Consider the following 16,748-nt stretch of genomic DNA (forward strand, 5'->3'; position numbering starts at 1 on the left):
GAGGGAGCGTGATTTTGTGCCTCCTTGTTTGTTGATATACCACGCTACCGTGGTATTGTCGGTGCATAGTTGGACTACCTTGCCGTGGCACAAGTCCTGAAATGCATGGAGGCTCCGCTGTACTGCCATGAGCTCGAGGAGATTGATATGATGTTGGGCCTCCTGCTGTGTCCATTTGCCTTTGACCATAAGGGAGCCGGAATGTGCACCCCATCCATACAGGGATGCATCCGTTGTCAGAGTCACTGTTGCTTGTGGCTGCTGAAATGGAACACCCACGCACACATTGTCCCGGGACAACCACCAGTGTAGGGACTGGCTGACATAAGCCGGAACAGGGAGATGGATGTTTTGGCTTTGGGTCAGCGGGTCGAAGACACGCAAGAACCACATCTGAAGAGGTCTCATTCTGAGCCTTGCATAAGGTGTTACTACTGTTGTGGATCCTAGATGTCCCAAGGCTGACTGGACATCCTTGGCTCGTGGCAATGGACCTTGCAGGAGGGTAAGTAGCGCTGTACGAAGAGATCGAAACCGATCGTCCGGGAGATATGCTCTGCCAGTGGTAGAGTCTATGTCTGCTCCGATAAATCGTATCCTCTGTGTAGGGAAAATATGAGATTTTTCTGATTCACAACTAAACCAAGGTTTTCTAATAATGATAAAGTAAAACGAAGATCACGCAACAGTGACTGTCTAGAATGTGCCACCAACAACCAGTCGTCTATATACAGGTAGACAGTTATCCCTTGAAGGCGGAGATGTGCCGCTACCACGGCCATGACCTTGGTAAAAACCCGTGGAGCAGTTGATATCCCAAAGGGGAGCACCCGGAAGCAAAAAGCCTTTTGTGCCACCCTAAAAGCAAGATACCTGTGGTGCTGAGGTGCAATCGCGACATGGAAGTACGCATCCTTAAGGTCAATGGATGCAAACCATGCTCCATCTGGCAGCAGAGGCAAAATGGTTGACAGTGTCACCATTCGAAATTTTTTAGGGTTAATATAGTTATTCAATCCTCTGAGGTCCAACACTGGCCTCTGGCCTCCATCCTTTTTAGGAACTAAAAAGTATCTCGAAAAGAAAGCTTGTGAAAACATTGATGGATGGAGTTGAACGATTGCTCCCTTGTCTAACAAGGTGCGAATTTCCTCTTGTAAAACTTTAGATGGTGGCGTAGCTTTTATACAGCCTGTATGTGGCTGCTGGAAAAACTCAATAGAGTAACCAGAACTTATAATCTGTAATACCCACTTATCAGTGGTGATCGCTCTCCATGCGGGAGCAAATTGCGCCAAACGATCTCCAAACTTGACAAAACGTTGGGATTTGTTCTTACCCTGTCCTCTGGACCGGGATGTTGAGGTTTGTTTGGTGGATGTGGATGCCGTTGCCTGAGGCAAAGGTCTTGTTGGTGCCTCGTATGGTTTACGATTATAAGATGTGGACATATAAGATTTCCCCCGGTATCTAGATGTTGATTGGGTAGGAAATCCATACTTGTTTGCAGCTTGACGCACCTCCTGTGCGCTCTTGAGCTGTGTGTCAGTTTCAGGGTCGAACAGTCCCTTATCATGGACTGGAAGGTCTTCTGCCAAGACCTTGCCCTCTTCTGACAAGGTTGAAGTTCTCAACCATGCATGTCTACGTATCACCGTAGCTGCTGCGAACATCCTGCCTGCTGCCTCTGCAGAGTGCTTTGCCATCTCTTTTTGGGCTTTAGCTAGCGCCACTCCTTCCTGTTGTACTATCTTAGCCAAGGTCTGTTTGTCCTGTGGCAAACTTTCCAAATGTGGGGCTATCTTTTTCCACAGATAGTCTTGATAAGCTGCCATGTAGGCGCCATAGTGGGCCATACGTGTGGATATGCCTGCTCCAAGATGGACCTTTTTACCGACAGCTTCTAGTTTCCTTCCCTCCTTATCAGTTGGTGTGATATGTTGGGTTTTGGAGGTTTCGAAACCCAGGGAGCTGTTGTGAGGTCCACTTTATATAGAGCATCACATTTTCGTGGTATTGCCCCAACCAGAGTCGGAGCAATATCAGGAGTGGTGGCCAATTGCAGTAAATAGGGAACTGCTGGGAGAGCTGAGGCTGTCTGAGCTGATGGCTGCTGCTCATCTGTCGGAAACAAGTGACAATCAACTGTCTTTTCAGTTTTTGGAACAGGTAGATTCAGGGCTCTATGAAGCCTTGACATTAGGGCAACAAACCCAGCCGTCTCTGATGGTACTGGTTGGTCCAGTGCCAAATCAACCTCATCTTCTGCTTCAGAATGGTGAGAGGTATCAGATTCTGAGCCTGACTGAGACTGAGGGTTTTCAGGTGGCAATGAAAGCACAGGATTAACAATAGGCTGAACTGCAGCCTGAACTGATTGTTGCTGTTGCATAGGTACCAATGGCAGCTGCGGTGGCTGCTGGTCCTGAACTAATATAGGCCCGAAAAAATAGGCACGACCGCCTGGTGATCTATGAATATAATCAGATCTGGCTGGTATTGAAGTGTTGGGCTGCACTATAGCAGCAGCATACCTTTGCCTGTGTGGAGGCGATGGGAAGGCTGGTGCACTATGAGGCATAGGGCTGAGGTACCTTAAAGACCCAGACGGTAAGTCTGGAGACATTACAAGTCTCCCATCCCTGGGAGTGAGCATAGAGTAGACAGGGGCTGCAGAAGCAGACGTGCTACATGCTCCAATAGCCTCTTGAGAGAAGGAAGGGCTCGCCATAGGCTGAGCTGCATCTCCTCGCACCCCAGTTGTCTCTACCGCACAAGCGGGAGGTGGGGGCTGGTCCTGGGCGCCTGCCTCCGGTGGGTGGGCTGTCTCCGCCAAGGGGAGCAGGGCCGCACCCGTGACCGGGGCCTGTAGCAGAGGCATGGTGTTTGAAGCCGCACTGCCTCTGAAGTCTTCCAAAGGCTGCAGAAGCCTCAAGCCAACCGGCGTTTGGACCGCTGTGCTCCATGGCGTAGACCTTGGAGGAGGCGTGGCCTGCACGCAGGGAGTGGAGCGCCCTGGAAGCATGGCCGCGCTGCGCGTTTCTGAAGTGGAACGCTTCTTCTTCTTCTTTTGAGCCTCTCCTCCATCTCCCAGAGCCTTTGAAGGCGTGGGAGTAGCTGGAGGGTTAGACTTGGCCCTCTTTGGAAGGGGAGAGGCCTCCTTGGAAGGGGTAAGTGGATGCCGCTGCCCTTTAAATTTCTGTGGCGTTTGGGAGCCAGCTAGGGAAGGAGGGGGAAACAAAGCCCGCTCATAAAGAATGGCTTTTAACCTCATTTCTCTATTCTTCCTTGCTTGTGGTGTTAAAGCCAAACAAGCAGAGCAAGTTTTTGCAGCATGAGCCTCTCCCAGGCAGGAAAGACACTGATTGTGTCCATCAGAATCTGGCATTTTAGAGCCACAAGAAACACACTTTTTAAACCCAGGGGTAGACATACCAATGCCGAAGTCAGACAGTCCAGGGTCAGAAATCCAGAATAGCGAAAAATCCAATTTGAAGCCAAAGTACTTGTAAGAATCGTCAAAATACAGTCCAGGTCAATGAAACTTGAAATCACAGTCAGAGAGGTTCCCAAAGAGCTGCTCTAAGGCGGCGGAAAAAAAAAGGAACTGAAGCTACATCCCCACCTCTGCATATATGCCTTCTGGGGAAGATGGGCGGGGCTGTAGCCAAAGTACTTCAAACAGCTGTTTTAAGGTTCCGAGAGCATTGCTGGGGGCAATTACTACCACATGTGCTTATTTCACCAGACACCACGAAGAAGAAACATATTGAATGTGCACAGCTCTAATAAGTAAAGTCTTCATTTAAAGGTTGTGAAAAGGATAGACTCTTTCAGCAATTTCAATTATGTGATTTTTCTCATAATACCACAAGACCCCCTGAAGTTTCTTGGAGCTTTCAGACTATCAGACTGGATGCCCCTCGTGGGCTCTTCCAATTCTATGATTCCATAAAGCCAATGCTTAGGGAAATTCCACTGCTTCTACTTTAATTGGGATGTGTATTTAGATTCAGACCATTTCTTTCCATCCTATACTCTGTCTGTCTTCAGCACTACAACATATTCCACCAGAGGTTCAGTACATTCTTCAGTAGTGACTAGTATAGGTGACTATACTAAAAGTAGTGCTGCTCACTACTATAGAAATCCATAGTATTGTCAAAGAATTCATGATTAGAGATACAAGAGAAGTCGAGGGACACTTTTAGACTACTCTTGATTCTATCAATGAAAAAGCAATGAGCAACTATTATGTCTTTTCTCCCTTAACTGTTTTTTAACCTAGCAAAGAAAAAGGGGGGAGAAACCAAATAATGGGAAGATAGAGGAGGCTTACTGTCCGCACTTCTCTCTAGTAAATATGACAAAATCTGAGCTAGATACACTCTGGTTTTCCCAATTATATGCTGATAACCAATGAAAGTAGAAACAATAACTTTCCTGTTCCAATTGAGATCAAGTGTCTCAACTTCCTCCTACTCTCTGCCCCAAATATAAAAGGTCAGGAAAAAGATAAGAAAACACCCCTACCAGCCCTTCATATCTTTGGAACCTCAATTCTCTGGAACATTTCAAAAAGAACAGAAAGGAATATGAAACAAAGCAATATAAAGAACAGGAAAAATAATCTAGTGCCACCTCTCCAAAATGAGCTTCAAACAGAGACACTGGGAGAACTGACTGAAAATACAATCTTGTTTTAATAAAGAGGAAAAGTAACAAACGGAGATCCCAAATGATGCACACAATATACCAATAAAAGTGTTCCAGCTGAAAATCTATTATCTAGAAAGGGCAGAATATACTGTAACGTACACGAGAGACTTTTACCAAAAATGATGCATTAGGTAATTTTTAAGTTTTACATGTAAGTTTTTAAAAGGCTTTCTAAAGGCAGGACATCAGTTGACAATTACGTAGTTGTTGCTTGACCTATGGTATCCAAGAAGGCTATAATAAAATGTAACACTTTCATCCACGTCTAGTAAAGAATTCTTTTTGGAGGGGGAATGAAATTTTACAGTAGATTCTTAGTTCCACAATTCTTGTTTTAGAAAAGATGATATGTTTAAAGTGCAAGATATAGACTTACATAATGCCTGTCCTTAGTTGTTGTCATTTTCAATAGATATGGCCTTTTCACAACTTGGATGATTTTGAAGAGGGAGGCAGAAGCATTCTCTTCTATAGCTATGACCAGCTCCTGCACTACTCTTTTATTTCAAGTACTTTAATTACTGGTTACTTTATTTCCCAAGCACCCAAGTAATTATTTCTGAAATGACTTAAAAAAAATCTATATAGTAGCTTCTACACATAATAAATGTACAATCTAAGATGATGCTTCCACTTTGCCTTCAGATTTCTAGCACAGCTAGTTATACAATGGGACATTGGTTCCTAGATCCTGCCTGGGTATTAAAATCCCATTACAGTAGAGTACAGTAGAGTCTCACTTATCCAACATAAACGAGCCAGCAGAATATTGGATAAGCGAAAATATTGGATAATAAGGAGGAATTAAGGAAATGCCTATTAAACATCAAATTACAGTATGATTTTACAAATTAAGAACAAAAACGTCATGTTTTACAACAAATAGATCAGCAGTTCAGTACACGGTAACGTTATGTAGTAATTACTGTATTTAAGACTTTAGCACCAAAACATTGCAATGTTTTAAAAACATTGACTACAAAAACATTGACTGCTAAAAGGCAAACTGCGTTGGATAATACAGAAAACTGGATAAGTGAATGTCGGATAAGGGAGACTCTACTGTATATACAATGGCATAGTAAAATGGTGCCCCTTTTATAAAATAGCAAAATGGCTTTTAGGATTTGTGTTTAATATTATGAAGCTGTGAATGATTGAATTAGTGGATGGCTGAATTCATGGATATGGAGGGCCAGCTGTATTTCTTTAAAAATCAAACTTTAATTACACTACAGAGAGATAATGCATATTCTTCTTCAGCATCAGAAGATTAAAGTGATGATGTACACATCACTCATGCATTTTTAGCACTGTTCAGCAATATCCAAAGTCATGATTGAGGAGAAAACCTAAACGGAATTTCTTCAACTTATTTTACAGAAAGAACTCAAACACCATCTTTATCCATTTCAACTTATCAAAAATTAGACAACAACCCCTCAAAATAATATTTACAACTGATCCAAAACTTTCTGTTTTAGAATAAAGATTGTATGCATGCCAGTAACAGTATGCCTAACATCCTCCTGTAACAGTGCTGTGATTTACTTTCATTTAAATGGCATTTATTACAAGAAAGAACTCTTGGAATGCAATAGACATTCATGCCTACAGGCTTAAAATTCATGCTGTTAGAACACTCATCCCACGCCAAATTCAGCAAGAACTTGATTATGCCACAGTGTCTAGTGTCCAAGAAAACAAACTGTACTTGAGAAACTGCTAAAAGGGTTAGAAGCACATGTGTGGTTGGAAGAAGGAAAAAGATGAATGGTATGAACAACCTGGCCAAGAGCATAGATTCTGAATTGCATTTTAAACTCATTTGAAAAACGTGAACACAATGATCTAATTTCAGGTGTATTATTATTAATTTCTGCATTAGAAACAAAAACGGCAGATTGTGAAGCAAAGACCTTATAGCACTTCAATTAAGTGCTGCAAGATTAGAAATAATGAAAATACAAAAGCAACAACCCCAAACTGATGCAATATACCAAAACAGAGTGGTCTGTAGCAGAGATTTTAAAACATTTTTCCACTCACAACCCCTTTTGGCCCAATAATTTTTTTATGATATGGGGACCCATGAGAATCTGTGGGCAGGAATATATCTGCAAATACAAGGATTCCAAAATACAAACAAACCCCTGAAATACACTTCTGTTTTTCTGGAGAAGCTGCCTCTTTGAAACTATACAATAATAAATTTGAAGTAAACATTTATAAGGCAAAAAAAGTATACAACCAAGATGTTTTTAAATTGCTTAAATCTATTTTTCTCGTTCAGAGGAGATGTAATTTTATGATTAAAAGCTTATCATGCCATGAAAGGAATTGCTACTTCAATGAAAAAAGCATATATCAAATTTCGTAATATTTATATGTGCATAAACTCTGCATCCATAAACTCTAGGACATGAGTTACTGTTTTGTACAGAAACGATATTTATAGTTGAGCACCTGTGAATCTAATAAACGGTTTGAGGTCTCCCATACAATAGTTATCAGGGTGGGAGTCTTGCTGTCTCTCCCTGAAAAGTGTATCACATTTCAACTAGTCTGCAGAAAGAAACGCCATCAACTCTTTATATTGGGTCATCCACTGGACCCCTTTGAATGATGAAGGGGCATTTTTAATCTTGTTCTTTCAGCTGAAAGTTGATGTCTCAATGCTCAGGAAGCAGTGCTATGACTCTTGTCAAGTAGCTTATCATAATTGCTGGAGTGCACATGTTTTAGCAGATTCAAAGAAGATGGTTTATGTTTAAGACAACTGTGTGCCAGAAATAGTTTTAATTGCTATTGTTACTTTAGGATGGAGACAGGAATCTTGCAGAAGTTTGGATTATTACACATATCTTAAACTTGTCCTTCCTGATTGCTTAGAGCAAACAACATTTGAGAATACTAATGGCATGCATACTCCTGCATGAGTCAGTCGGGGACTTTCACCAAAAGAAGCACAAAATACGGTGTTTAGACAAAGAAAACCCCTCTTAATGTGGGTAATATGGACAACGATGAATTATCTAAGCTAAGTGAGTAAGACTACAGTGTATTAGAAAGTTGCATGGATAAAATGAATAATCTTGACTATAATTTCAGATTTTACAAAAAAAGATGCTTGATTGCCCCCAACAAAATGTTTCAAGTGGAAGAAATGTAAGTGACTGAATCACAGAAAGAACTAGAAGCAAAACACAGAAGCTCAAAAATATCTTACTTTTTGTTAATGTCTGTAGATCTTCAACAGATGGAGGTCCACTTTTCCTCTCATATGGAATAACTGTTGTCAGATACTGTCAAGTAAAAGCTATGATTAGTACACAATATTTTTCATAGTAAATGTTAGATATGTATATATACAATACTGCACTCTGTTGCCTGGATACAGTCATACTGCAAAGAAAGGAATTACCCGTATTTACCCAAGTCTAATGCACCATCGAATCTAATGCACACCTCAATTTTCAAAACGCTAAAACCAAAAATAATAAATAAATAATGCTGCCAAATGTAATGTACAGCAGCCAAAATTAGCCAAAAAAGTTGCTACAGTTGCTGCCTGCTTATGACTTTTACTTTAAAAACAAAAAGTGTTATAGCACCAATGCTTCCAGCATCCATGCATCTGTACTGTAGAATGAATCCACTTTAACTGCCTTGGTTCAGTGCTATGGACTCATGCGGGCTGTAGTTTTACAAAGCCTTGAGCCTTCTCTGCCAATGAATGCTGTTGCCTCCCCAGGCCACAAATCCCAGGATTGCATAGAATTGAGCCATGACAATTAAATTAGAAATATGTCCAGCAAATAGCTCCAGGTACTCCTGAGCAGCTTCCTCTTTTGCTTTGGCTCAGCACTAAGATTACAGTATGATGCAAATCTGATGTGCACTCTAATTTCGGCAAAGTAATTTAGCCAACAAGGGTGAGCATTAGATTTGAGTAAATAGGGTATGTTCCATCCAGGCCCATTAAACATCATCCAACACAAATCAAGACATGTTAAAGGAAATTAAAATATCCCAAAAAGCAACAGAAAAATGGAGGTCCATGATGTTAATTGTCAGCAAAGCCCTATATTGCACAATGTATTTTCCTTTAGTTGTCTTGTTCCAAACCACCTATTCCTGACAGAGATCATATGCACAATAAAAAAAAGAATGGTCAGAATAGATGATGAACATGTATTTTGGCATTAGATAAACCTGTATAGAGCTAAATCAACATATTTTTAAAATCCCAGTCATAAAGATGAATCCGTAGAATAGCCAGTGATTTTTTTTCCACATGAATACTGCACTTAAATATTTCTGCATTGGAACGACTCCAGGAAATAACTTGTTGCTTGGATTATAGAAAGGATCAGTGATGCCAACTAAGCAAGATACTCAACAAACAGCAGTACAAATATATGTCAAGACTACAAAAACTGCCTTCCATCAGGTTCAGCCCCATTTTTAAAAGGGGGGAATCTGGTACACAAGCTATCTATTATTATATATTCCTCCTTGACAGTGATTTGGCTGCAATTGCCAGCTGTGGCCTTTCATTTCCTCTCACATGGACTCTTGCATCATCAGTTCAGCCATGTTTGGAAGTAGGTTGACTTAGTGAGAGTGGCATTGTAATTGGTCAGAGATGAGTGGCCCAATACATCCAGCAATTCTGGATACAATAGGCCACTCACTGCCTTCAATTTTTGTACAAATTATGAAAATTTCATTACAATTTCTACTACACAAGCAGTCTCTGAGTTACAAACATCTGACTTACAAACTACTTATAGTTACAAACAGGGGCGAAACCACAGGAAGTTAGAGAAATCTTCTCCTCGGAAGGGAAATTCAGCCCCAAAAAAGTGATCATGCGGAAAAGGTGCCTCCACTGAAGCTTTGTCACTAATCCTTGCTTCCAAACGAAGCCAAATTTTCTGAATCAAATTATCACAGGGACAGAAAGTGAGGTGAAATCTTCTGAACAGGGGGCACAGACAGCAAAACAAACACCACAGGAGTGTTAACCCTTTACTATGCTATCCAAAGGTAATATATGTACTGTATATATATTTGGCTGAGGTTAAACTTAAAAATGTACCAGGTTCCGACTTACATACAAATTCAATTTAAGAACAAACTTTTAGACCATTTTTTGTTCATAATTTGGGAACTGTCTGTACTTGCTTGCATTGCACACAGAACAAGCATAATTTTAAAAATATTTACTATTTTATCACATATAAGCAAACAGTGCAAATCCTTCCAATTCTCACAGATTTCAACATGTGTATGTATACCTAATACATGGCCTTGAATTTTCCATGTCTGTATTTCCAATTATTTTGGAAATGTTTAATATCATTTTAGAAAGCTTGAGTACCAAAGTACACATATTCTTTCTAAACTGTACTTTAGTTATGATCCTTTATTCTATTGTGGCATACAGTGGGGGCGGGGTGGTGGTGGTGGTGAGTATTTAGTCAGATGCCAATTGTACAAGTTCTCCCACTTAAAAAGTAATTGACATCATAGGTAGACCTCAATTATGAGAGACAACATGAGAAAACACATCCAGAAAACCACATTGTCTGATTTTTCACAAATTTATTTGCAAATTATGGTGGGAAATAAGTATTTGGTTTCCTACAAACAAGCAAGTTTTCTGTGTCTCACAGACCTGTAACAACTTCTTTAAGAGGCTCCTCTGTCCTTCATTCATTACGTGTAGTAATGGCACCTATTTGAACTTGTTATCAGTATAAAAGACACCTGTCCACAACCTCAAGCAGTCACACTCCAAACCCCACTATGGTGAAGACCAAAGAGCTGTCGAAGGACACCAGAAATAAAATGGTAGCCCTGCACCAGACTGGGAAGACTGAATCTGCAATAGGCAAGCAGCTTGGTGTGAAGAAATCAACTGTGGGAGCAATAATTAGAAAATGGAAGATACAAGACCACTGATGATCTCCCTCGATCTGGGCCTCTACGCAAGATCTCACCCCATGGGGTCAAAATGATAACAAGAATAGTGAGAAAAAATCCCAGAACCACACGGGGGAACCTAGTGAATGACCTGCAGAAAGCTGGGACCAATGTAACAAAGGCTACCATCAGTAACACACTACGCCACCAGGGACTCAGATCCTGCAGTGCCAGACGTGTCCCCCTGCTTAAGCTAGTACATGTCAGGCCCAACTGAAGTTTGCTAGAGAGCATTTGGATGATCCAGAAGAGTATTGGGAGAATGTCATATGGTCAGATGAAACTAAAGTAGAACTGTTTGGCAGAAACACAACTCAATGTCGTGTTTGGAGGAGAAAGAATGCTGAGTTGCATCCAAAGAACATCATACCTACTGCGAAGCATGGGAGTGGCAACATCATGCTTTGGGGCTGTTTCTCTGCAAAGGAACCAGGGTGACTGATCCGTATACATGAACGAATGGAGACATGTATTGAGAGATTTTGAGTGCAACCCTCCTTCCATCAGCAATGAAATGTGGCTGGGTCTTTCAGCATGACTATGATCCCAAGCACACCTGTGCCAGGGCAATGAAGGAAGGAGTGGCTTCGTAAGAAGCATTTCAAGGTCCTGGAGTGGCCTAGCCAGTCTACAGATCTCAACCCTATAGAAAACCTTTGGAGGGAGTTGAAAGTCCGTGTTGCCCAGCGACAGCCCCAAAACATCACTGCTCTTGAGGAGATCTGCATGGAGGAATGGGCCAACATACCAGCAACAGTGTGTGCCAACCTTGTGAGGATGTACAGAAAATGTTTGACCTCTGTCATTGCCAATAAAGGATATATAACAAAGTATTGAGATGAACTTTTGTTATGGACCAAATACTTATTTTCCACCATAATTTGCAAATAAATTTGTGAAAAATCAGACAATGTGATTTTCTGGATGTGTTTTCTCATATTGTCTCTCATAGTTGAGGTCTACCTATGATGTCAATTACAGGCTTCTCTCATCTTTTTAAGTGGGAGAACTTGTACAATTGGTATCGGACTAAATACTTCCCCCCCCCCCACTGTACTTGGCACTTGGTGATTTTAAACACACAATTAAACTTTGAGGGATGTTTGAAATAAAGAATTGAAGTTTAGACTAAACGAATCAGAATCCAAAGGAAGTAAAACCATCATTTATATTATTTATGTGACAGGTGCTGGCCTCTACAAAAGTCCAATTTAATTTTTTACATTTTTTTTTTTAACATTTTATTTTCAACGAAAATAAGCGTGTCTACTGAGTTTGATTTTCCGCTGACATATAATGATGTTACTGGTGAGTGAAATTATGGTGTTGTATAAAGTCATCAAACAACCAACAAGAGATGAATAGAAGATGGTGGAAGGAGAATAGAGAAAGAAAATACCGAGATTAAATAAATAACAAGAGGAAGACGGCTTGGCAAGTCAATTGATTGAAAAAGGCAGGGGGAAATTTCCTTTCTTCACATTGTTATCATTCCTGCTTCCTTCACTTTATACTGCAACCTTTTCACTCATTTATTTGCAACTGACTACTCTCCCATGTTCCCCTTTTAGATCAGAAGGGGAAAAGACACTTCTTTTTGAGGACTGGTTAAGATAAAAAATAAATAAAGCAGAAAGAACTGCTTTCTGAAAGAGAGCTGTTTGATTTTCAGAAAGAAATTCTCTTCTTTAATACTTTATATTTAAGTACTGGTGCTAGTTAGCTAGGAGGCAGAGAATGGCATTAAGCATTCACTTTCACTGTATTGTTGTTGGATAGTGTAAAAAAATTGATATGTACAATGAGACGCAAACTGTTCTGCACTGCTTATCCTCCACAAATCCTATTGTCTCAATGGTCTTCCATACTACTCTTTCCAATGCTTACATGATTGGTACTAATGGCAACAACCTACTGTCCAATGTCTTCAAGAAAATTAAAAAATACAACCCCCAAATCAGACAGACATTCAGAAAGATTTTATATGGAGTCATCTTATGACATTAGCTCACCACTGATACTGAAAACTTATATAAATGCAAATATTTACTTTCAGACTATCTCTGATTTTTTTTAATGAAAGCTCATTTAGGTTAAAAGAACATTATCACTTCAAAACAATCTGCATAGCTACACCACCAGAAAGCCTGATTTAAAACAAGGACAGTTGTTTATTAAACCCAAAATGTAAAGAAATAGTACTGTTGCCTTTCTCTGACCAGCAATCTATATAAATATTTGTTTAGTGCTAAATTACAGTGCAGGAAAACATGTGCAAAATTAGAAAAACAAGTGTATATCTATAATGTAATAAACAATATATTTATGCAAAAATGTAGATGTAGTGTTAGTTTTATTATTTTTATCCAAAGGATATTTTCTTTGGTATACAGTATGTGTATGTGCCTTCCAAGTCCTCTTTTGCCATGACAGTCCCATGAATTTCATACAATTTTCTTCAGCAAGGAATTTTGCAAGTTGTTTTCTCTGAAATATAGCCTATGGCACCTTGCTTCATTAGAAGCTTCCATCCAAGTACTAACCAGGGCTAACCTTGCTTAGCTTCAAGATCAGACAGAATGCGGTACCTTCAGGACATTTAGATACATATATATGTAATATACTATACATCCATAATTTCTGGCCCATGCACACAGACATAAGTTCAAAAAGTAAAAATAGTTCAAGAACTGTGATATTTCAATGATACAATTCCATCCACAAAACAGGTGTTTAACTTCTTTCAGTATGCTACAACTAGAGTATATACTGTTCTTATGTAATCCTTTCTTGTCAGATTGCAATGTTTAGACTGGTGTGACCTTCACTGCTACTTTTTGATGCTTGAAGTTCATTCCAACTATTTATTATGTTGATGCTTGCATTTGTAGAATAAAATCCTGAGGGGAAATTGTACATTTTTTGAATTTTTCTGTCCATATCAAGACATTGTTCATTATCTACCAGAGAGAAAGGGAGGGAGACAGAGAGATAGAGAGAGATCTTTTGCATACACTTCCTAGCCTTGAAGGGAGAGACAGTGCAAGGAACCATGCTAATATTTATTTCCTCCATTATGGTCACCTGAATTATAAAAATGCTACAACTGCCAAACTTTAAAATCTTGATTTATGGAAAGGGACAGACAGGATAGCACAAGAGGAAAAAAACAGTCAGAAGATAGCCCAGCACCTGTTTTTCTCCACCTGAGTTTCCAAATGTTTGACGGAAGCCATTCTGAATGACATTTGAGATTCCTTCCATGCTGAAGCGCTACAGGAAGCAAGAATGTGGCAAGAAAAAGGGAGGGGGACAGAAAAATTTGAAGCCTTTTAGTTAGGGTTTACTGAGGAGGCAAGCAAGTAAACAGCAGAGACAAGACGTTAGAATGAGTAAGTGCGACTGTACTTTATGCAAAGAAGAAAGTATTTTTCAAATGTTTTGTTCCTTAGGAAAAGAAAATGGCTGCAGAATTTAGAAACAAAACCATCAAAGCAATATCATAAACGCAGGGCCAACGTAAGGTATTTCCTACATAAATCATGTCAGATATGTTTCAAAACCAACATCTCTTTTGTGAGCCACCTCCGTTTCATATAGATAACCATATTTAACTGCGTTAGAATACAATAGTCCATGCATGCACACATGCATGCACAAATGCCAAACTATGAGTATTTTAGGAAGTTACTGTCTTGGGATTTTTACTTTTTCACACTATACCTATTCTGGATAGAATTCCAAATTACAGGCTATAAAAAGCTACATCTAAAACTTTCAACTTACGTGGTCTCCTGATTGCTTTATGATGTTTGTCTTCCTTGCCCCGGTCCATAAGAATAATTTCTGCCAGTGGCAAAAAGGGACTGTGTGATGCTTAACAACTCACTGCCCAAAATGGCAAGCTGCAGTATTATGCTTGCAGAATCTCAGAAGTATGTCACTTCTATTTTTATTTTAAGCCAATTTTTAGTTATGCAGGTGAAATAAGATAAAGTGATGCATTTGGAGATCGTCTGAGGATGTTCTCATCACTGGAGGGTTGTCCAGGCTTTGGGAGCAGAGACCCACAAAAAAGACGAAAGCTACATATGGCCTATAGCTCTATTTTCCTCACTTTTGTGTCATTGTATGTTATTCTTTTTGTAGAAGATTAAGCAGACCTGGAGACCACTGACATGGTAAGTACTCAGTAAGATTTTGAGAAATTCTGCAACATCAGCCAGCCTTATCATGCCTCAGGAAACTTTGATCATCAGCAAATATTAATATTCCCGACATTTAAAGTAAATATATATATCAGAAAAGTGCCCAAATGTCCTGACACCAATGTTTCTTTGTGCATTGTTTCTGATGAACACAAAAGCAGCACCACAGAGGAAGGTCATGGGCTACCTGGTCTCATGGGCTTTTCACAGTGACCAATCGTCTGTCTATAGGAAGCTACAAGTAACACATGAGTGCAACAGAACTACAAGGCTCATGCTCTCTAGTAATTTATATTAAGAAGCACAATGCCTGACACTAGAATTGAAAATGTAGCCACCGTAAGAAGTAGTCAATGATAGCTTCAGTGTAAAGAATTTTCCCAACAGTCTTTTAAAGATACCTGCGACAGTACCAATCACTATATCCCATGGTACTGAATTCCATATTTTTAAGCATGCTCCTTTCATCTGTCTTTCTATTACCGAGCTTCACTGTATGATTCTTGCTATTAGAATTATGATAGTGTAGAATAGTATCTCCCTAATCATTTTGAATCCAGAAATAAATTTACACACCTTTACTGTGCCCCTCCCTCTATATTTTCAAATGTAAAGAGCTCCAAACAATGCAATCTTTTCTTACAGGGACTTACTTAAGCCTGTAGATCATGTTAGCTGCTCACTTTAGTACATTTTCCAACCTGTGAAAAAGTTAACTCTTTAAAATATGTTTTACTTGGTAAATTGTTATGTTAAGGTTAACAAACTAAATGTATAGGTAAGAAAACTCAAAGTGTAAATGTATTTTGAAGTGTAGTTACTGTGTTTGGTCTATTACATATAAACAATGTCTTACCAATATCTTAGGTAAAGATTCTCACTGGTTTTGATCAAGGAGTTATGCCCACTGAGCGGTACACAAGCAGCACATAACTATGCAAATACAGTAGTCTCACTTATCCAACATAAAGGGGCCGGCAGAACGTTGGATCAGTGAATATGTTGGATAATAAGGAGGGATTAAGGAAAAGCCTATTAAACATAAAATTAGGTTATGATTTTACAAATTAAGCACCAAAACATAATGTTTAACAACAAATTTGACAGAAAAGGTAGTTCAATATACAGTTATGCTACATAGTAATTACTGTATTTACGAATTTAGTAGCAAAACATCACAATGTATTGAAAACATTGACTACAAAAACATTAACTACTAAAAGGCAGACTGCGTTGGATAATCCAGAATAAAATAAATAATAATCCAGAATGTTGGATTAGCGAATGTTGGATAAGTGAGACTCTATTGTACATATAGATTTAAGAGCAGGCAGTATCTTTCGGTCCTTTGGGGGACATTTACTTCAATCAGTCAGAACTTGAGTAGCAGCTATTACCCAGAGAACTTTTCCGTTGCCCCCTAAACTGTGGAAAGACCTGCTGGAAGAGCTTTGAGAGCTAAAAGGGGTAACAGTAACTTTTGCGTGACTTTACCAAATGGTGATGGATTACATGGCTAAATGTAGGTTTATACTGCTGTTTCATGATCTCCTGAAGATACTGAAGTAAAAACAAGGTGGAAAGACAATTGTGTCTGAATAAACCTGGAGCATTTACATGGCTTTTAGAAGTACAGTACTTAAGAGTAACTATTTTAGCTGTTTTGAACAATAATCCTGTGACCATAACAATGGCTAACTAACTTTTTTGGGCTTTGGATTGATAACTGTAATTAATTATTTTAAAGGCCACTTTTCATGAATACATATTTGAGTAAGTTCATAAATACATGATCTGGAAAATATGAAAATTCTAAACATCAGTCAGAAA

The 16,748-nt window shown here is 39.4% G+C and overlaps 1 protein-coding gene across 3 annotated transcripts in view; it reads right to left on the bottom strand.

The window, feature by feature from the left end:
• fez2 (fasciculation and elongation protein zeta 2) overlaps positions 1–16,748 on the bottom strand; it is a 36,927-nt gene that overhangs the window by 5,502 nt on the left and 14,677 nt on the right. For 2 of the 3 annotated variants that reach the window (XM_062974486.1, XM_062974481.1), the window contains exons 6-7: positions 13,903–13,983; positions 7,949–8,024 (exon numbers count right to left, since the gene is read on the bottom strand). In XM_062974486.1, the coding sequence (XP_062830556.1) occupies positions 7,949–8,024; positions 13,903–13,983 (157 nt within the window). The remainder of the gene's footprint in view (positions 1–7,948; positions 8,025–13,902; positions 13,984–16,748) is intronic. The other variant, XM_062974494.1, reaches the window with a different exon arrangement.

The sequence above is a fragment of the Anolis carolinensis genome, chromosome 1 (assembly GCF_035594765.1).
Source record: "Anolis carolinensis isolate JA03-04 chromosome 1, rAnoCar3.1.pri, whole genome shotgun sequence".
NCBI classification, from domain to species: domain Eukaryota; kingdom Metazoa; phylum Chordata; class Lepidosauria; order Squamata; family Dactyloidae; genus Anolis; species Anolis carolinensis.